Genomic DNA, 14,090 nt, shown 5'->3' with positions numbered 1-14,090 from the left:
TTTTGCGTACTTAATCAAACCCGGAATGTTTTATTTCATCAGTTATTATTCAGCTCGACCTTTATTATTATTTTTTTATGGCCCCGCAATATCCGTTTCATTGGTTTCAAAACTGAAAAATGAAAAAAGGGGGAAAAATTATTTATAATAATTAAATAAAAAAAGGGAACTCTAAATTTCATAGTGGGAAGGCAAGGTAAAGGGGGAGAGAGCGATAAAGGCTCCATTTCAATCGCAGATCTTCTTCCTCACGCAAGATCAACTCCATAGCTCTTCCCTCTGCTTCTGCCTCTTTAAGGATCGCCCGACAAACGCAAAGGCCAATTTCTCCATAATCCCCCGCTTTTAAGGGAGTGTCTTCCTCGATCTTCTCGTGTTAGTGGGCGCCCACACCGTGATTTCACCCCGATATCCACCGGTGCCGAGCTGGTTTGCGGCGATTGGAAAGAGGGTGCTCTGATTTGGGCATGGAAGCGTAAATGGGTTCCGGAAAAGGAGCAACTTCCTCTTCTTCTCCTCGGCAGATGGACGCTTCCATCTCAGGCGAGTTCTCAGGCAATGCGACTTTCTGTTGGGTCTTCCGTAATTTGTTTTTCGCTATCTTATTCAGCTGATTCGGACCCATATTTTGCTTTGAGTCTTGAGATGGGATTCATTCAGCTGAAGCTCAAATCCCTTAAGTGTGTGATTTTAGGATAAGAATCCCCGATCTGATATTCTGGATCTCGCGGAATGCCGTCCGGTGTTTGAGATTATGAGAATTCATATGTTTTGAAGGTTGATCGGCAAAAGATTGCGTTAATGGCTTGGTATTGTAATGCTGATAATAATATACTTCAAATGCTCAGAAGTTCCAACCTTTTTGGCATTTAAAGCAAATTTCTCCTTGTATCCCTGACCGCTGCTTTTAGTGTATCTGAGAGTGTCCATTGCAAGTTCCCTAGAATACGTAGTAAATATGATTTTCGCAGCTTCTTTAGGATGAATATTCTCTGCTGAGGTGAATGTTATGCTATCAAGTATCGACTATAGCGACAAATAGATTGGAAATGATATGATATAATGGCAAGGGAGGATAATGGATTGCCATACGAATAAGAATGCCGTGTCGTGTATTCTTTTTGCACCAAATGGGCCATAGGTTTACAATTCTACAGTAATGAGGCATATCTACACGAGAGCGCTCTTGAATGTAAAATTTCTTCATGCTGAAAATGGGATGAGAGAAACACGACCAGGATGGTTTAATGGTGTAAAAAGGACGTGTTGGGTGTATTAAAGGAAGTGCTTTGATTGCTCCATAGCTTGGTTTGCTGTTAATTGATGCAAAAGGGTCCATGCAATTGAAACACTGTTAATGCCTATGCAATTGATGATTACATTGCTGAATTTTCGCAGGACTCCGCCAGAGGCACCGACAAGATCTTGAACATTTGACCCTAACTACACAACCTGTCAAAACGTTGAAGTTCTTCACTCTTGCTGTTGTTCAATATCTTAAGCGAGTAATATCTTATCTTCTAGCAAAAGGTGGCTACCTTTTGTTATTAAGCATTGGGACAGTAGCTGTTGGAATCTTGCTTGTAACTTTAGATGGCCCCCATGAAAAGGTGACTTTTCCTTGCGATTATTGTGGTTAATTTCTCCTGTCATGATTTGTATTATGATGTTGTATGGTGTCAATTGCACATTTCAGCAAAGCTATTTGGATTAATAAATAAATCTGTTGCTACAGCATGTTGAGGAGATCTCCAATTATGTTCGGTATGGAATTTGGTGGATAGCCCTTGGAGTTGCATCGTCAATTGGTCTTGGTAAGCAAAACTCTTTTACATGTACTCATGTAGAAGAAGTTTAAGATTTAGTCATTCAGAACAAAGAATGCTGTATAAAGTTAAAGGTTGCTGATACTTTGGATCCAGTTTTGTGTTGCTGCTGCCCTCTAAGGACAATTGAAAAATGCTTTAGAAGCACAGGTATTAGAATAGGATTAGCAGTTGAATGCAGGTTTAATAATATATTAAAGGGCTTGTTGAAACTTTGACCTTAGTCTCTGTCTTGCGGCTTTATGCCAGTAGTCATCTACCCTAAGCACATACTCTTTCTCTCATTGCTAACTTTAGCTGCTCCCTGAAGCATTCTATTTGTTTTTACTATTTCTTTTTTCATCATTTGCCAAAATCCCCCTGAGGGACATCGTATTTCTTGTATCTCATGGCTTTCTTTTTTGCAGGATCGGGCTTGCACACTTTTGTCCTTTATTTGGGCCCCCATATTGCATTCTTCACTATCAAAGCAATGCAGTGCGGTAGGGTGGATTTGAAAAATGCTCCATATGATACAATACAATTGAAAAGAGGTCCATCGTGGCTCGGCAAGGAGTGCTCTGAGTTTGGGCCACCATTGTTTGAGCTAGTGGATGGGCTTAGGGTCCCCCTGAGCAGCATTCTGCCCCAGGTCCAGATCGAGGCTGTTCTATGGGGACTTGGCACTGCCCTTGGGGAGCTTCCACCATATTTTATTTCTAGGGCAGGTATGAGGACATTGCGGTAAAATTGTGCTTTCTGTAGCTATTTTGAAAATCATTGAATGGAGGGAAGCTTTGATCTCATGTGTTTTGGTTTATTTCAATGTTGTAAGTCAACTCCTGACTGAATGGATATCATGTAGGAGTAGCCTACATAATGATATTTTCTTTTTTATGATGTCCTCCATATCCTATTCATTGAGGCATGTTAGTTGAGAAAGTATCATTGTTAGTGGAATTAACTTGGATTTGGAACATTGAGTCAATGTCACTAACATTTGGAAAGCTAGAAAAGTAGTACATATTGGAGTGCATTTTATGAAGGAAAAGTTTTTGTTGAATAAATAAAACTCAGCTACCTTATTTCGAAATGGAGATTATATGAAGATGATGGTACATTTTTATTCTCCGTTTCCTCATCAAGACTTGAGGGGTATGTTCTTATATAAATCTGTTCATTTCAATGTTGCAGCGAGGTTATCTGGAGGTAGATTGGACATGGAAGAACTGGATGGTTCATCTGGTGAAGATGGTGGAGCTGTAGCTCATTACCTCAGGGAAATTAAGCGCTGGCTCCTGACACATTCTCAGCATATGAACTTCTTTACCATATTAGTGCTTGCCTCGGTTAGTTTCCTTTTCTGTTGCAATTTTGTGTTCTAAGAGAAAAACTTATGACGTGCTATTTTAAAAGCTATATGCAGGCATGTTCCATTTTCGTACCCTTTTCTGTTTTATTCTTACGTTCCATTTGATGTGTCTGATATTGATCGATTGCATCAGTTGAAAAGCGCTTCTTACCTGGTCTCTCTCTCTCTCTCTCTTTCCCTTATTATATCTAAATGGTTCAGTGGCTGGAGTTTTCATGTCAATCAGGATGTAAATATTGAAGGCAGTTCTATATGAACTTGCATAGATAGCGATGTTAACAATTCAGACTTCCTATTTGTTATCCCGGTTGGAGGAAAAGGGTGAGTGATACTTTTGGAAAAACTAGTACCCTTAGTTGATCAAACTTCTTTTTCAGGTGCCAAACCCTCTCTTTGACCTCGCTGGCATCATGTGTGGTCAATTTGGGATCCCGTTCTGGAAGTTCTTCCTTGCTACTTTGATTGGGAAAGCAATAATTAAGACTCACATACAGGTCCACTCAAGCTCTAATTGTCTGTTAATGTTTTCCCTTTTTATTTTTTTCCCCAGCCGAATGCATGGTAAAGGTAGATCTTGAATTCATAGTTCTTGTATATGTCATCAGTGGTTTCCATTTCATATGTGGGATTGGTCTATATGATGGTGGTGATGCTACTATGTGGCCTGAAAAGATTCCTTAGAACTGGTTCAAGATAGGATTAAGTACAAATCATGACTGATTGTCATAGAAGGAATTTTTTTAGAACATCGAGTTTTAAAATTTTCCCTTGGTGCAGACCTCCAATGAAAGATAGTTGACAAAAATGTGAATTACCCAAAATTCTGAGATAGAATGGCTTCGAGATTTGGCATCAGTCAAGATGGTTATTATTGGTTAAAACTTAAAAGTGTTGGATAACATTAATCTTCTGACTTTTTGTTTTTATTGCTGATGGTAGACGGTCTTCATCATTTCCGTTTGCAATAACCAACTGCTGAATTGGATGGAGAACGAGTTGATTTGGATGCTAAGCTCTATCCCAGGACTTGCTTCTGTATTGCCCCCGCTCATGACCAAACTCCATGCTGTCAGGGATAAGTATCTCACAGCATCTCCTACAGTTCCTTCGAATATCAAGGTATCCAATTCCTAGGATATGCGTTGTTTATATCATGCAATCAAAACCCTGTACAATTCTTATTATCTAGGATAAATCTAGTCCTTTTTCTTCTCACAATACCAAACTTATTACTTAAGTTATAGTAGTAGTGGAGCATGACTTGTAAATTAATGTAGTTGATTTCAATCAAGAATTGGCATAAGAACAATAGATCTTAAGCTTGTGGAACTGTTCTGGCCCTGATGAGAAATTGATTGAATAAACAATGTGTGTAAGAGTTCGAGGGATGAATGGAAAAAATACATTATTTTTTAAGTTCTCGGTTCGAACTATCTTAAAGAATCATTAATTAGTTAAGTTATATGAAGGTTAACTTTGGAATATCAGGGGAGAAAGAAGGTAATATGATGGCATAGCTTAGATTTGTCCCACATATAAGTTAAATTCATGATCGGGTTTCTTGTTTGCCTATGTGTTCAAATTGTTTCCTTCTTGACAGGTGAAGAAATGGGACTTTTCTTTTGCATCGATATGGAACTCAATTGTATGGCTCGTGCTCGTCAACTTCTTCATCAAGATTGTGACCTCCACTGCACAAACATATCTCAAGAAACAGCAGGAGAAAGAGCTTGATGCCTTGACTAACAAACTTTCTTCTTCAGTAAATACGAACTGAATCCTCTACTCAAGTTTCTTGGTAAGGGTGACGACTCTAGACATATCCTTTTATCAGTTTCTTTTCTCTTCCGCTACGAGGAGTCAATACGAAATTGGAATAGTGATTGGCTCCGTTGACAAGACAAGAAATTGTCCCCCAGAAAGTACGTTTGTGGGTCCGAGACATTTTAGGAGATTGTATAGAAGTAGGAGGGAACGTATCATATGTTCCAGCAGGAGATGTTGCAGGTTTTACTCGGATCCCGCTTAGTGTTTTGGGGGAAATCATTGTTTTCGGGCAGTTCTTTGCCCGCATTAAGGATCAACAGGATATCTGGAATCTCATTATTCTTTGGAAATTCAAAGACAGAACCCTATCTGCTTTTTGTCCTTGCCTTTTCGAGTTTTCTGCATTACATCTGCTCTGCATTTCGCACGGTCGTCCTGTGATCATAGATAATATATCGAACAAAATTCAACAATGGCCTAGAGAATTTCATAGCTCGAAACTTGTCAGAACGTAGCTGACTTATAAACTGGATGATGCAACGGTTGAATCTGGAATCAAGATGAGATCAGGAAGGAGTTATCTGTCCAAGGTGGAAGTATATCTGTTTACACTGTGGAATCCAAATTGATTAATACTGCTGTAATGGATTATGATTATAATTTTATTTGATTTCACGGGATAAAGATAAAAATAGTTGAAAAAATTTATGAAGACGAAAAAATAATGGTTGTGTTATTGAATTAAGGAAAAAGTAATGAATAGTTATGAGAATTTAATATATAAAAAGTATATGAAAGAATTCTAATCAAATTGAAGAAAAAGATAAAAAAAAAAATAAGGTTGTGTTGTTGAATTGAAGGAAGAGTAAAGTAGTTAAGTTAAAATTTAACTCCGTTTCTGGACGGGGCATTTTATTTTAAGCTTTATCTTCTTCAACTACTAACGAACAATACCGACTGTTATCCCCAACTAACAATCCCACTAAAAAAAAAGAAGAAAAGTTCTGTTTTCATCATGCAGCTGCAAAACCTTAGGATCCTATGTCGAAGTTCTTGGAAAAGCACTATATATGAACAGCAGCAAAGCCAGTCTTGTTCTGATTCCGATTGCTTATCATTGGCTTTGCACTTTGATTAGAATAGTTACCGAGTGATGATGAAGTCGATCTCTCATCATTATCTACGTACTATGAACATAAATAGTTACCGAGATCGATTGATAAAATATCTATATACTTACTTTGAATGGTTAGTTTTCGGTCTTTGTGTGCATGATTGCTCGTGTGCTAAACGTGGAAAAGGACATCGGGATGTCCGCGTAGAAATGGCATAAAGTGGCTTTTATTTGTCTGTTTTTTTGTAGGGTTGTATCATAAAGTTGCCTTTTTTATTTCACGCGACCTCAAAGTTCATTTATTCACTTACTTGTCCTGATGTCGGTCTTCTAGAAACGTTGGAGAACTCCCATGTACCATAACTTCTTTATTTTTTTGAGTTGTTCTCCCAAATCGATCGAAGGAAACTTTTCTTAGACTACTAATAAGTGGTAAGGAAAATCTAAATCTGATGCACCTTCTTTTTTTTTTTTTTTTTAAAAAAAAGAAAAAAAAGAAAATGTGCGTAGAGGTTAATCCTAGTTATTCGTTAATACTTTGTCAACTCAGTCCCTTCCAATGCATGCGGTTTGCTAGAAAACAGATCTTATTCCTTCGATTCGATATAATAGCGGCTGAGGCAGCACGTACCTGCATAGTTTTTCGATTAGCTCCGAGATATGTTATTTGCAGTCCCGTACTGCAGAGAGACATCAAAAACAAATATCGTACCCAAATTCAATATAGATTCAGTTTTTGGGCGGATAAGGCAAGGGACTAATATAAGATCAATAGTCAATTATCAAGCTTGAATGTAATTATTTAATGGGAGAAAAATGTGATGAGAATTCTTTTTCCAAATAATAATAAAGTTTATGCAAGTTTCACTTTTTTTTTTCGGTGTGTACCTTGATATTCAGAAGTTCAATAGGTTATGACAAATTAAATTCTACCCTAGTTATATCCATGTACACTTTTTTTTTGTTTATATATATATATATATTTATTTATGTACATATACGTATATATAAATAATTAATTTTATATAATAAGACTAGTTTAAATCAAGAGTTCAATAAAATAAGTGTCAATTATCATCCATGAGATCAACCGACAAACAAAATATCTCTGTGAAAGTTCAACTTACCCTGAATAAATAAAAGTATATATATATATATATATATATGCGCATATATATCATATAAACAATTGAATTTAATGTATTTTCCAATTTCAACGTGGCATCTCGTGCATGATTAATTGACGAGGAACAAGATCAATACTCTGTACTTAACCCAAAAAAAAAGGACCAACACTCAGTCCCAGCTAAGACTGAAACACTGTCGCAGTGAAATTGATATATACCATGGCCATGGGATCCTTGAATGGGACACGGTTAAAAACTCAACAGTGAGACCGTCTCCTTCGATGGACTTCCAATACTAGTCCCGCGCGTTTCATATGGTATAACTCGTATGGTTTATCAGATCTGGAATGCGAAACAATATGTGATGTTATACGTACATGTGTCCCTATTTGGATATATGGAGCGGGTAGGAAGAATATTACTCGCTTGCAAAAAGTGCCTCATCCTTTTATTAGTAAAAGTTTTTCTTATAAATATTTAAGATATTATAAGAAAAGATTATTACACATATGTGGATATTCTAATTATACAGACTAAAAATACAAAATACATCTTTAATGTAATTAATTTTTTTTATCTAGCCATATGGAGATTTCAACTGTCATCTTAGTAATTGTGATTCCATCGTTGTTTCAACTACTTGAGCTGGATTAAGAATAAAGTTACCATTTTATTAAGAGGCTTCAGGTTTGATACTCGACGAAACTAATCGTGCCTCTTTATTAGTTATTAAAATATATTTTATTATACTAAATTCATGAGCCTCAATTGTGACAAAGAAAAAAAAAAGAATAAACTTACTCCATGTATATTATTATTCCATTTAAAGGCATAAGAATTTATCTAATAATGGTATGTAATTTAAGATTGACGTATATATCAGTTTTTAATTACATGACATGCTTTTCTTCACATCAATTTTAATGATGGTGTTTCCCAAGTCAATAGCCTACCTATTTTGCCTTTTCTTAAATAAAAAATTCTCGTTGTTAAATATTTCAACAATAATAATAGTAAATTGAGATGTTCAGTACTATATTATAGTAATATATATATATGTGATATGGTTTCGTGGCTTAGTAATTATTTTGATTTTTCGATATATCTCGAATACGTCCACTCAACTAGATGAACATTAAAAAAATGTAATGAAACTGAAATATAACTACTGGAATATATAGAATAAGACAACAAAAGTTGTATTCTACCATGACCAAAATATTTACGGCAAAATTCAGAACTTGGAAACTTAATCGAGCCGAGAATAATAAACAACAATAGTAATATATTAGAATCACGTAATTAAGTACGTATATGTGATCTGATGTAGTTATCTTTTCACACAAATTTTGTGTGTATATATTCCAATTCAATTAGTAAAATTTTCGTAATTTTTTTTTCACTAGTATTTTTTTGGATCGATTTTTTACTAGTATTTTACTGATACCCGTCAAGGTCTCCACGTGGAAAGATCCTGGTGGTCTGGGACCCACTTCGTCCTTGCGGGTCCTCTTCCTCTATATAAACTCCACCCGACGACACACAAAGCATTTGACTCTAAGTTTAGTCGGTGTGCTGCTGAACGGAGTCATATTTCTTAGGAAAGACATATAAGCACATTGACAGAGGCTTCGACCAGGCAAGACAGATTAACCTCAGGATCATGCCGGCGGGAGGACTTTCCGTGGCCCCTTCGGGGAGCCAGTTCGAGGCTAAGATCACGCCCATCGTTGTCATCTCCTGCGTAATGGCTGCCACTGGAGGCCTCATGTTCGGCTACGACGTTGGTGTCTCCGGTAAGAACATCATGTCGATAACTCGATCTAATGCTTGTTCTTCGGCTCAAGGAGGAGCTACATAACTTGAATATGTGACCCTTTGCTGTGATGAATCTTCTTATTAAATTACAACTTGGACCGACGAATAGTGCCGATTCATGAAAAGCTCGTAAGCTGTACATGGTCGAATTATATATTCCGTCGCTTGTTTTTCAATTTTGTTTTTTCCGTACACATAGGGTGAAAATTTTGTTTGAGAAATGTATTACTGGTTTGAGATTACAGCAATGCAAGGTTCCTTCTCCCGCCATGCGTGGATCTTTCCGTTTTGATCCTCGGATTATTATTCTTTCTCAATCACGTCCTCCAACTAGTCCTTTTTGGTGCAATCAAGCCCTCCCATCGCAAGTCCCCAGTCCATCGATCATGCTAGATCAGGATTATTTGTCACTTAAAAATTCACGAACTGAAATACAAGTGAACTATTTAATTTGCGTGATAATTATCTTATATTTGAGAATCAAACCTAATAATTTCATTTTAGGGTCATGAAAATTGCGTAATTGATATGAATCCATCTTATTTATTAATCGATGCAGGGGGAGTGACATCGATGCCTGACTTCTTGAAGAAGTTCTTCCCAGTGGTATACCGACGGGTCGTCCAGGATCCAGGGATCGACAACAGCAACTACTGCAAGTACGACAATGAGGGGCTCCAGCTATTCACGTCCTCCCTCTATCTCGCGGGCCTTACAGCAACTTTCTTCGCATCGTACACCACGAGGAAGCTCGGGCGCAGGCTGACGATGCTCATTGCCGGGGCCTTCTTCGTGCTCGGTGTCGTGTTCAACACGGCAGCCCAAAACCTCGCCATGCTCATCATCGGACGGATTTTACTTGGCTGTGGCGTTGGTTTTGCTAATCAGGTACACGTCTAAAAAATTCATGGACATTGTTTTGACATATGAAATTTTCCATTGAAAAAAATCTTTAGCCACATACCATATATCATTTGTCACCAATTTTTATTTAAGTAGGTGGGTTATTACCAATGAATACTTTAATTAAATAATGGGAGAAAATCTTAGACGTCACTTTCTTAGTAATTATATGGTAAGAAAAAAATTGATGAAATTCTCATGATAATGAACATTAAGAGTGTGTTTGGATTGAGAGTTGAGTTGAGTTGAGTTTTAGTTTTAATTGGTTTGTAATGATTGTATTGTTGAATGATGAGAAAAATATGAAAAAGTAATAAATAATTGAGAGAAAATAATGATTAAGTAATGATTATATTGTTGAATTGTGAAAAAGTAATTAATAGTTGAGAGAATTTAATATTAAAAATTGAATTGAATGGTTAAAAATATTAAAAAAATAAAAAAGTAATGATTGCGGTATTGAATTGAAGATAAGTGGAGTTGAGTTGAGTTGAGTTAAGTTAAATTTTGTTGCGAAAACAAACACACCTAAAAGTGATTGGATTTTGTGTCATGATGCTGTTGATGAACTATATATACCCTTGTATTAGTAAGTCTATTTACCCATTCGTAACCGTGCTACTGATATTTTTCACATCACATGGTGATATACACCTCTTATACATGGAATTCGTAGTTTAATGGTTTTGTACTATTTTTCCCCAAATTTCTTACCTTATGAAATATCTTTTCCTTTTTTTTTTTCCCAATTTTCCCTTTTGGAAAGGTAATGAAATTTTGTTTTACCAAATTTTTTTGTTGTAAAATGCTAATTCATAATATCTCACGATTTTTACTTTGATAAGTCCATTTTGTGGAGGTTATATTTTTGTGGAATAGGATTCCATTTTCTCTCCATGTGATCCAAATTTAGTGGAAGTCACAGTCGATCATTTCATTTCCAACTTTTCTTTTTCTTTTAACATTCCCCTCCTCTCTCCCTATTAATCTAAAGTTCTTCCAGATCACTTTATTTGTTTTAATATCCTATGAGACGCGATATTTCTCCACTTGATTGCAACGTGATCTCTCCCTTTGTCGACCAGGTTGTTACTCAAATGACAAGGTCTTTTCAGCTCGGGTTTATCCATATGAAACCGACACATATTAGTGCTAAAGCATGTTAAATATATAACATGTGATCATAAAATTAAATATAAATGCAATGCTTATTCTACCAAAATGTTGGTAAAGTACATAATCGATTTTTTTTTTAATTTGGAAAGGAAAAAATCATTGCAAATAAGAATTATCCATAAATAAAATAAATGGAGTCCTAAGGCTCTTGATCTTTTTTATTTTATTCCTTAACTTTTTGAAGCATTTGCACCTAGAAAAGTTGTGGGGTAATACTTGCGATTACTTGATTCTGTAAACATCTTAATTTGGTCTCAACTTTTCCACATCACAAAGTGGATGTCGTGTCACTCTCTTGATTTGATTTATCTAATCTTTTGATTATAAATCTATAATTTAATATTTGATTATCTCTATGTTAATAAAATATTAAAGTTTATTTAATGGAAGGAGACCTCAAGTTCAAGTCGATTAGAAAACAACATAGTTAGGATGCATGTGATCCAAGTCGATTCTGTCGGATTGTTGGCTTGAAACCCTAACTTGAGATTTTTAATTTGCACATGTAACATATAAGTTGGTGCCTTGTTTAAACAAGCCACATAATATCATCACTGATAGCGACTTGTGCGCGTCTCGAAACAATTTCTTGCAGGACAACGTGACAATCTGTACATGTGTTTTTACTATTATTATTAATTCGTCCCTTAATGGTTGGTGGAACATTTGTATTTTTATGCGTATAGGCTGTCCCGTTGTTCCTATCGGAGATTGCACCGACGAGAATACGTGGTGGACTCAATATACTGTTCCAACTCAACGTCACCATCGGAATCCTCTTTGCCAACCTCGTCAATTACGGAACTGCCAAGTACAAATCATCTTTATCCATTATATACGCTTTATTAACCCCAAAAAGAAAACTTTTAAATACTAAAAAAAAAAAGATTGTTATTTTTTCTTTATTCGGCCTGAATCAGTTCCTCCTTTATTGATCACCCATTATCATCAAAACACAACAGATTATTCTTCAAAGGATAATAAACGTTAGGCAGAGAGGCGGAATCGGAAGAAACCGACAAAATTACGTGCAATGTTATGGTGGCTGATTGACTGTTGGAAGTCAATAGCTACGGCCCCATGGCCGTGGCAGGGGTTGAGTTAGTTATGGTAACGGACCTCAGGCGGCAGAACATCAGTGGGCAACTTGGCAGCTAGACATTTGGTCCTTGACCACATGAGTGTTGACCTTGAGATCACTTTGGTGATAGGTCCAATCGATTGATATTGATGTTGGATCACGCACTTAATGTCAAACTCGTCATTATTCCGAAGTCGTACGTGATATTTGGATCTTGATCATTCGTGTTTGTCCCAGTTTGCAATAGAAATGGATCGCTAAATGTACTATTTTACGTATGTGTACTGGGTTTTCCATGAAACTACATCCTGGAAATAGCTTTGCGGCTAATCGTATCACGAATTTTCTGAATGTATTGTGTATAGAATTAGGGGGGGATGGGGATGGAGACTGTCACTGGGGTTGGCAGGATCCCTGCTGCTCTCCTAACCATAGGAGCCCTCATGGTGGTGGACACCCCCAACAGTCTCATCGAACGAGGCCATATCGAGGAAGGAAAAGCCGTGCTCAGGAAGATCAGGGGCACCAACAACATCGAGCCTGAATTCCTTGAGCTCGTTGAGGCGAGCCGTATTGCCAAACAAGTAAAGCATCCATTCAGGAACCTCCTCAAGAAGCGAAATCGGCCTCAGCTTGTCATTGCCATGGCCTTGCAGGTTAGGATATCTCAGGAGTTCAGTGACAAATTTCTGTTGCTTGTGAATTGCCCGTACCTTTCCTGTAATTTTGCTATATTCCATGAATCCAAGTCCAAGTAGATGTCCCGATGCCCTACCTGTACTGGTTTTAAATGTGATTACTCGGGAAAAATGAGTCATGATGACTCGGGGGAAAGTGAGTCGTGATGGTTAAATCGATTGGTCCAGTTAAGGTATACATTACCTGACAAATTCGATGTCTTCTTTTGCAACAGATATTCCAGCAGTTCACTGGCATCAATGCTATAATGTTTTATGCACCGGTCCTCTTCAACACAGTAGGATTCGGAGGGGACGCATCTCTGTACTCCGCGGTCATAACAGGAGCAGTCAATGTCCTCTCCACCTGCGTGTCAATCTACTTGGTAGACAGGGTGGGCCGGAGGATGCTCCTCCTGGAGGCAGGGGTCCAGATGTTCCTCTCCCAGACTGCGATTGCAATCATCCTTGGACTCAAGGTCAAGGACCACTCCAGCAACCTTAGCCAGGGCTTCGCGGTCTTCGTGGTGATCATGGTGTGCACATTTGTGTCCTCGTTCGCATGGTCATGGGGCCCACTAGGATGGCTCATCCCGAGTGAAACATTCCCTCTGGAGACCCGGTCAGCAGGCCAGAGCGTGACTGTGTGCGTGAACCTGCTCTTCACGTTCGTGATGGCCCAGGCATTCCTCTCGATGCTGTGCCACTTCAAGTATGGTATATTCCTGTTCTTCTCGGGTTGGGTCCTGGTGATGTCGTTGTTTGTGCTGTTTCTTTTGCCCGAAACAAAGAATGTCCCAATTGAGGAGATGACCGAGAGAGTGTGGAAGCAGCACTGGCTGTGGAAGAAGTTCATGGAAGAAGAAGGTCCTGATGATTATGAGAAGGGAGATGGAGCTAATGGGGTCAATGGTAATAAAACAAACAAGACTGGACATGCCAATGGATACGATCCCACCTCCCAGTTGTAAATTTAGTATTCAAGAAATAATCGAGAGAGAGAGAGAGTATAGCACCGACAAATAGTTTTATTTCTCTCGACTCTGTAATGTTCGTGATGATCTATATGCTGCAGAAGCTTAGATGTGATTCTGAAATAAGTTTAGGATATGATAACTAAGGATATTCTGATCCTTGCCATGATCGGTTTTCTTCCATACAACGAATATCAATATTTATTATCTTCAATTACAGTAAAAGACAACGCATTCTTTCCCCCCAAAATTTTTCCATAGATGAAATGAAAGTTC

At 37.5% G+C, this 14,090-nt stretch overlaps 2 protein-coding genes across 3 annotated transcripts; both read left to right on the top strand.

Moving 5' to 3' along the window:
• The first annotated feature begins 175 nt into the window (after positions 1-175).
• On the top strand, positions 176-5,327 carry LOC116197153 (vacuole membrane protein KMS1-like). Of its 2 annotated transcripts, none has more exons than XM_031527199.1 (8): positions 176-555; positions 1,399-1,610; positions 1,736-1,814; positions 2,234-2,533; positions 3,000-3,154; positions 3,555-3,671; positions 4,117-4,296; positions 4,778-5,327. In XM_031527199.1, the coding sequence occupies exons 1-8, from the start codon at positions 480-482 to the stop codon at positions 4,952-4,954; spliced, it is 1,296 nt and encodes a 431-aa protein (XP_031383059.1). In that variant the 5' UTR covers positions 176-479; the 3' UTR covers positions 4,955-5,327. The 2 variants fall into 2 exon arrangements, with proteins under 2 accessions (XP_031383059.1, XP_031383060.1); XM_031527200.1 differs by having other exon boundaries at positions 177-543; positions 4,778-5,300.
• A 3,413-nt stretch (positions 5,328-8,740) lies between these two features.
• Positions 8,741-14,028, top strand: LOC116196569 (sugar transport protein 13-like). Its single transcript, XM_031526357.1, is given in 6 exon segments — positions 8,741-8,981; positions 9,563-9,891; positions 11,769-11,893; positions 12,529-12,569; positions 12,572-12,819; positions 13,077-14,028. Coding segments are annotated over 6 exon segments (1,611 nt in total). The 5' UTR covers positions 8,741-8,848; the 3' UTR covers positions 13,812-14,028.
• The last annotated feature ends 62 nt before the right edge of the window (positions 14,029-14,090 follow it).

The sequence above is a fragment of the Punica granatum genome, chromosome 2, assembly GCF_007655135.1.
Source record: "Punica granatum isolate Tunisia-2019 chromosome 2, ASM765513v2, whole genome shotgun sequence".
In the NCBI taxonomy this organism is placed as follows: Eukaryota; Viridiplantae; Streptophyta; class Magnoliopsida; order Myrtales; family Lythraceae; genus Punica; species Punica granatum.
Note: the sequence above shows the minus strand (reverse complement) of the source record. Positions and strands in the feature narration are given on the sequence as shown.